Raw genomic sequence first — 7,863 nt, forward strand, 5'->3', positions numbered from 1 at the left:
TTTTATATAAAGGATTAGAATACAAGAGTGAATAGAAAAATATCAAGAACCTCTGTATTTAGACTCTTTATTATAAGCAAACTAAGGAGATTAACATCATATAAACTGCAGAGGCAGTGAACAATTATAATAAAGTAGGGGTAGAACTATAAGGAACTGGAATTAAGCATAGCTCTATTTTTCTTCTCACTGATACACCAAATCTCTCACTCAGTACAGAAGTTGATACCATGAGGCAGTTTCCAATCAAAACAGTACAGAAGTTGTGCTAGAGGAAGTTCAATATTTGCAATAGCAAAAGAAATTCCAGGACATGTCCTTCTACAAGCAGCAAATGGAATCAGCTCAAATTAGCTCCTTGAGTCAACCGCTCTTGGGTTGTTAAGCACATTGACTAAGAGGGTTCATTTTATAATATTTAAATTTATATTAATATAATTACTAAATATATATTTTATCTTAATTTTATAAAATTAGAATTATGTATTATGTATTTTATATTATTATAATAATAATATTTATCACATTTAAATTTATATTAATATAATTATTAAATATATCTAATTTTGTATTATATATTATTGTTAACGCGGTTTTTCGGCAACAGATAATTATACGAATAAAGAGAGGGATTAGTACTAAATAATGAACCGTAATAGATGGATGATCTCAAAGGAAAATTGTAACACGAATACTTTTTTTTAGGTGGTTCAAAGGTTAAAATTATTCTTGTCCACCAGTCAATATTATTGATATCTCTCTGATATTCTTTACAGGGTGTTTCTTTACAAACTAGAAGACAATCTCTTGCAACTCCCAGGGTCTCTATATACTTGATCTCACCAACAAAGTTGTCAACAAAATACATACTAAAATATAACAATAAACAAAAAAATAATAAAAAAGTTGACAAAATATAAAGAAAAATATATTAAACATATATTGTAACTAAATAAACAATAAAGTGCTTAAAGAAAACAAATAATTTGTTATATGTACTCATTTATATACTTAAACCCGAAATAATTTTTTTTTTAAAAAAGTTAACAAATCACATAAAGAAAAATTGACTATAAATATCCTAACTAAATCAATAATAAAATATTACTTAAAAAAACAAACAATTTTAATATATACATATTTAACCAATTAAACCCAAAGTTTAAAAATAAATTTATAAAGTTAACAAAATATAAACAAAAATTTACTAATAATAATCAAACTAAACAATTAATAAAATGAAACTTATACAAAATATATACATTAATATATATATACTCATTTACATAAGTAAATTCGAAATTAAATTGAATTAAAAAAAAAGTTAATAAAAAATAAAGAAATTATAATAAAAAAATCCTAAAAAAATAAAATATTAAAATGCAAAGTTTAAACTTAAAACAATTACATAATCATTAATATAAAACTATCCAAAAATTAAAAAAATTGAAATATAGTAAATTTATAAAAAAATAAATCACAAAAATTAAATTTAAATCATAAAAATTAATAAAATTGTACTTGCTTGTGGTGATTGAGCAATGTGGGTTCTTGGAGTAAAAAACCCCAAAAAAACCAAGAAAATTTATGAGTTTTCAAATAATAATCTTCAAAAATACAAAATCTATACAAAAAATTCAAAAAAAAAACTATATATAAGTTTCATAAACATATATAAATCATTATTTTTATATTAAAATTAAAAAAAAATGGATAAAAACGTACCAAATAGAGTAAAAGTTGAAGGGGGCGCCACTGATTTCTTGCCTTTTCGTTTATGAAATTTTAGGTAAAATGGGGTCTGTTGGGGACGAATGGCTATTTATTTTTGCAAAATGGTCATTTGCGTCAGTGCCCCACTGACGCAAGCAGCCTCATTAAACAGTGTCAATATATGTTATGACGCAATTGCCCCCTCATTTGTGGCAGTGCCTAACTCTCACAAATACTAATTTGTGGTCAACAGTGAGTCAAACATTTGACTCACATAATTACCATTTTTTGTAGTAGTAGGTGGACCCAAAATATTACCTACAATATTATCTTTTAGTTTATTTTCAACTCAATTATTATCTAGCAAGTATAAATATAGCACCAACAAAAATGACAAAAGATGATATTGAGCTGTCCTGAGGAACAGCGACGGGACTGTGTTAGGCTTTTCAGCCAGCCCCTCTGATCGTTACTATAGAACCACATGTGGCTGGGATACAATTCAATCACTTGGTAACCGCCTTGTATTTGGCTTTATTGACTTTGAGCCTCTCTTTTGAATGAAATATCCTCTTATGATCAACAAACAAAAAACAAAAAACGACAAAAGATATTTCCATCATAATATCTAGAAATTGAATAAGCAAAATTGATCATTACTTTCATTTCGATATGACACAAGTTAGTTAACTTCTACGTATTCCTTGTGGCCTTATCTTAACACATTCAATATTAATCAATAATATAATCGACCAACAATATCACCAATCAGGAAAAAAAAAATTGTATATATGGCCGGGGGTGAGACAAGGTTACAGAAACTATAGCTAAAAGGCACTAATATATATTAAATTTTCATACATGGAACTCCAACTACCCTCATTCCCAATAATTTTCTCTTCCTTCATTTTTTTGTTTACTATGGTAAGCACACTCAAGAGAAGAACAAAAACCAGAAGCACAGCTTCAACACTCCCACCCGGACCATGGCAGCTACCCTTTGTGGGAAATATCCACCAACTTCTTGGCTCTTTACCTCACTATGCACTCAGAGACTTGGCCAAGAAGTATGGGCCATTTATGTACCTAAGATTTGGGGAAGTTCCAACCATAGTAGTCTCTTCCCCAGAGTTTGCCAAAGAGGTGATGAGAAATCATGATGCCACTTTTGCATCAAGACCCCAGAGTTTGTTCTCACAGATTATGTTGTATGGCAATTCTGACATAGCCTTTGCTCCCTATGGTGAGTATTGGAGACAGCTTAGAAAACTATGTATGAAAGAGCTTTTGAGCTCAGCTAGAGTTCGATCTTTCAGACACATTAGAGAAGAAGAGATGCATAATCTCAAGGAATGGATTGCTTCAAATGTTGGGTCGGCTATCGATCTTAGTGATAGGATTCAAACTTCAACATATGGAATCACTGCTCGGGCAGCCTTTGGTAAGAAAAGCAAAGACCATGAAGAGTTCATATCAATTGTGGAGGAAAGTATTAAATTAGGAGGAGGCTTTAAGCTTACAGACTTATTTCCTTCTTTCAATTTTCTTGCCTTGATCAGTCATGCAAGGGCTAAAATTGAGAGACAGAAGCACAGGGCTGAGAGGATAATTGAAAACATCATCCAAGAACATGAAGAGAAGAACAAGTCATCTGTGGAAACTGCTGAAAGTGAAACACATGAAGATTTTGTAGATGTTCTTCTAAAGTTTCATAACAAGGATGGCCTTGGTTTTTCCTTAACAAGTAACAATGTCAAAGCAATTATTTGGGTAAGTTTTTCAATTTCCTACTGCTTTCTATGAAGTTATTTATAGATAGAGATGTATGCACATATGTCTGTATTGCTAAAATCTCAAAGTTTAACCACGCCACCTTCTTTTTAGTCAAAGTTGTCTGTAGTTTGTAGAGTTAGTAAAAACTAATTTTTATCATATATATTTTAGGACATCTTTTCTGCAGGAAGTGAGACATCAGCTACAGCTGTAGATTGGGCAATGGTAGAAATTGTAAGGAACCCAAGAGTAATGAAAAGAGCACAAGAGGAGGTGAGGGAAGTCTTTAACAGAAAAGGTGGAGTTGATGAAGAAGGAGTTGCTGATATGAAATACTTGAAATCTTTAGTCAAAGAGACACTGAGATTGCACCCTTCTAATCCATTGTTACTACCAAGAGAAAGTAGGGAGAAGTGTGTGATTAATGGTTGTGAGATACCTGTGAAAACCAGGATCATAGTTAATGCATGGGCAATAGGAAGAGATCCTAAATATTGGAGTGAACCAGAGAGTTTTATACCAGAAAGGTTCCTTGACAGCACCATTGATTTCAAGGGGAGCAATTTTGAGTATATCCCATTTGGTGCAGGAAGGAGAATATGTCCAGGCATGTCATTTGGTCTCATCAACATTGAGCTTCCCCTTGCAATTTTGTTGTACCATTTTGATTGGAAACTCCCCAATGCAATGAGCCATGAAGATTTGGATATGACTGAGTGTTTTGGTGTAACAGTGAGGAGAAAAGATCATCTTCACTTGATTCCTATTGCTCATGATATTTCATGTGTTGAAAAATGAAAACGAGGATGATGTATCTGGTTTATTGTTTCTTAAGTTGTAACTATTTATTGGAAATTTTAATAAAGATGGAAAATAAATAATTAAAGCCTGTATTAACGGATTCAATGCTTTTTCTCTTCTTTTTATTTATTTATTTTTTAAAAATGATTGTTTTGTTCACTGTTATAGTAGCCAAAATACTGAAGTAGTTAAAAACAGAGGACTCTGTTCTAAAGGATCCCCTGCATTCAATTTTCAATAATTAGTGTTTTATGTTTCTTAATTTTCTTCTTCAAACTTGATTTGTAATAAGAATAAGCCAGTGGAATATATTGGGAAAACATTAGAATACTAAAGTGAATAGAAAAATATCAAGAACCACTTTATTTTAAGCAAGCTAAGGAGATTAACATCATATAAGCTACAGAGGCAGTGAACAATTATAACAGAGTAGGGGTAGAACTACATGTCTATATTGTACCAATTGCGGATACATATTTGAAAAATACATTTGAATTTATACTTAATCTATATTATACCAATTGCGGATACATATTTGCTACAAATTAGTTTGTAAAGTGATAAGAAATTTTTTAAATAGTACTATACTTGATAAAAAAAAAAAAATAGTAGCAGTAGTAGTAGTAATTTATAAATATACTCTTGCTTTATTCCAATCACAATATTTGTGAACTTTAATAACCTTCAAAACAAAGTTCAACATTGTCTAACATTAGATCTAATAACTTCAGTGATTTTTCTATGGATGACAGATCATATATTTTTGGTAGGAATCAAGTACAAATCATCATCCTCTATGATTTTGCTATCGAAGATTGATCATAAATAGTAGGAATCAAGTACAAGTCATCTTTTCTTCTCATTGTAACACCAAAGAACTCTGTCATATCCAAATTTTCATGTTTCATTCCATTGGGGAGTTTCCAATCAAAGTGGTATAGCAAATATGCTAGAGGAAGCTCAACATTGATGAGACCAAATGACATCCCTGGACATATTCTCCTTCCAGCACCAAATGGAATGTACTCAAAATTATTGCCCTTGAAGTCAATAGCACTGTCCAAAAACCTCTCTGGCAGAAAATTCTCAGGTTCAATCCAATACTTGGGATCTCTTCCAATTGCCCAAACATTTACCATTACTCTGGTTTTCATAGGTATCTCATAACCATTAATGTCACATTTTTCTCTACTTTCCCTTGGAAGTAACAAAGGAGCTGGAGGATGCAACCTTAGAGTTTCTTTAACAACTGATTTTAAATATTTCATCTCATCAATTGAGGTTTCATCCACTGACCCTTTTCTGCCAAAGACTTCTCTCACCTCATCTTGAGCCTTTCTCATCACTCTTGGATTTCTCATCATTTCTACCATAGCCCAATCCACAGATAAAGCCGATGTTTCACCTCCAGCTACAAAGATGTCCTGAAATAAGTCACCATTTTTCATTTCATTATTCATGCTTATTTTCACAAACTTATAGAAGAAGTACTTATTCTATAACAATAACTTTGATAATATAAAGAAGGTGATGTTGATGAAACTTACCAAGATTACTCCTTTAATATTGTCCCTTGTTATGGTGAACCCAAGATCTCCATTGTTATGAAACTTCAGAAGAACATCAACCAGGTCTTCATGTCTTCCACCTTTCTCTGCTGAAATTTCATTCTCTTTTATGTGCTCCTGGATGATATTTTCCAATATCCTCGAAGACCTTAGTTTGATGCTCTCGAACTTAGGACGACTTTTCCAATCAAGAAAACTCAAAGAAGGAAACATCTCTGCAAATTCAAACCCTCCAGCTGCCTTGATAGTTTCCTCCATAATCGATATAAACTCATCATGGTCTCTACTTTTCTTGCCAAAGGCAGCCCGAGATGTGATGCCATAAGATGATTTTTTAACCATTTCAGTAAGATTGATAGCTGACCCAACTTTTGAAGCTATCCCTTCAACAAGATTAAAAAGCTCTTCTTCTCTAACGGGTTGAAAAGATTGAACTCTTGCTGGGCTTAGAAGCTCCTGCGTACAAATCTTTCTGAGCTGTCTCCAATACTCACCATTTGGAGCAAATATAATATCCGTACAATTATATGCAATGATCTGTGCAGCAAGAGTTCGGGGTCTAGATGCAAAAACAACATCATGAGTTCTCATGACCTCTTTAGCATACTCTGATGACGAAACTATTAGAATTGGAACTTGTCCAATTTTGAGGTACATGAGTGGCCCATGTTGCTTGGAAAAGTCTCTGAGTTTAAGATGGGGTAAAGAGCCGAACAGCTGGTGCATATTTCCCACTAATGGTAGTCTCCATGGTCCTGGGGGTAGCTTTGAAACTGAGTTCTTTGTTTGATCTCTTTTCAAAACTATAATCACTACCATAAACACAAAAACGAAGGAGAAGAGGATTGGGAAAGAAGGTAGTTGGAGATCCATTTGGAAAGTAATGAGAATGAAGGTCTAATGTATTGTGTCATAAAGATTGGTTGCACTAATAATTATGGTTAAAAGGACGAGCTTTCATATAGCTTTGGAGTTATGGAGTTAGACAGGGATAAGGATGAGTCTTGTTATTTGGCAACGTTAAGACGTCTAGAACTCTATATTGGATTGCACCTCGATCAGGACTGTGATTATGCTTTTGTTATGTCCAATAAGAAAATTCCACGTGGAAGATGCCTTAGCCATACACATGCCTATTTATATTTATACCTGTTTTGTCTTAGCTTCGAAAAAAAAAACGAAATTTTGACTTTGATAGGTAACGACACAATAATTTGGAGAATGGGTCCATAAAATCTTCGCTTTAATACAAAACTTTTTTCCTTTTTTGAACAGTTCAGGTTGAACTTTTAAAGACATATTAAACAGGTCTGTGAAAGATATACGGCTTAAAAGTGAAGCTCCACCGGATAATTTTCTTATATGGATAATTTTTTTTATAGTGTTTCATTTTAAGTTATATCGGTGAGACTTTTAGTATTTCTCGACTCGTGAATAATTTTTGGCGTAATTTTTTTTATAATCGTGTATATTGTAGCTATTTAGAGCACTTTGCAAATTTTCAGAAAATTCTGAATAATTTACATTATCGAAAACTAGGTTCAAATATGTTATTTTGCACGCACATAAAAAAAAATTAGTTACGCGTACAATAACATGTTTGAATTTAGTTTTCGTTACTGTAAACTATTCGAAATTTTCTGAAAATTTGCAGGATGCTCTAAATATTTACAATATACACAGTCATAAAAAAAATCGCACCGAAAACTATTCAAGAGTCGAGAACACTGAGTTCTTCTTCTCTGGTAGGACTTAAAGTGAAGGTTATATAATAGAATTGTCATTTATATATATTTATAGGGAAGATATGATTCTTTAATAGTCTTTCTTACTTGGGGGGCTTATCTAACCCCTTTTATATATATATATATATATATAAATATTTATTTATAGGGAAGATATGATTCTTTAATAGTCTTTCTTACTTGGGGCTTATTTAACCCCTCACTTCATTTCGAGGATTACATACCTCAAGCCATAGTATGCATTGGATTATTTTTTTAAAAAC

At 32.0% G+C, this 7,863-nt stretch overlaps 2 protein-coding genes across 2 annotated transcripts; one reads left to right on the plus strand and one right to left on the minus strand.

Annotated features, from left to right (window-relative positions):
* The first annotated feature begins 2,406 nt into the window (after window positions 1-2,406).
* LOC133783226 (cytochrome P450 71D11-like) lies at window positions 2,407-4,379 on the plus strand. The gene is made up of 2 exons (XM_062222772.1): window positions 2,407-3,483; window positions 3,658-4,379. The coding sequence occupies exons 1-2, from the start codon at window positions 2,575-2,577 to the stop codon at window positions 4,282-4,284; spliced, it is 1,536 nt and encodes a 511-aa protein (XP_062078756.1). The 5' UTR covers window positions 2,407-2,574; the 3' UTR covers window positions 4,285-4,379.
* A 532-nt stretch (window positions 4,380-4,911) lies between these two features.
* Window positions 4,912-6,865, minus strand: LOC133783228 (cytochrome P450 71D11-like). Its single transcript, XM_062222773.1, has 2 exons — window positions 5,835-6,865; window positions 4,912-5,711 (listed from the first exon to the last, which is right to left on the minus strand). Exons 1-2 carry the CDS (start codon window positions 6,726-6,728, stop codon window positions 5,082-5,084), a joined length of 1,524 nt encoding a protein of 507 aa, XP_062078757.1. The 5' UTR covers window positions 6,729-6,865; the 3' UTR covers window positions 4,912-5,081.
* Between the last annotated feature and the right edge of the window lie 998 nt (window positions 6,866-7,863).

This window comes from Humulus lupulus, chromosome 6 (assembly GCF_963169125.1).
Source record: "Humulus lupulus chromosome 6, drHumLupu1.1, whole genome shotgun sequence".
Classification (NCBI taxonomy): domain Eukaryota; kingdom Viridiplantae; phylum Streptophyta; class Magnoliopsida; order Rosales; family Cannabaceae; genus Humulus; species Humulus lupulus.

What these genes read in the sequence shown, in the direction of transcription:
- LOC133783228 (XM_062222773.1), bottom strand. Translation starts at nt 6,728, where the DNA reads ATGGATCTCCAACTACCTTCTTTCCCAATCCTCTTCTCCTTCGTTTTT. An exon ending in ATATTAAAGGAGTAATCTTG is followed by an intron (nt 5,712 to 5,834) that starts GTAAGTTTCATC and finishes GACTTATTTCAG; the next exon opens with GACATCTTTGTAGCTGGAGG.
- LOC133783226 (XM_062222772.1), top strand. Translation starts at nt 2,575, where the DNA reads ATGGAACTCCAACTACCCTCATTCCCAATAATTTTCTCTTCCTTCATT. An exon ending in ATGTCAAAGCAATTATTTGG is followed by an intron (nt 3,484 to 3,657) that starts GTAAGTTTTTCA and finishes TATATATTTTAG; the next exon opens with GACATCTTTTCTGCAGGAAG.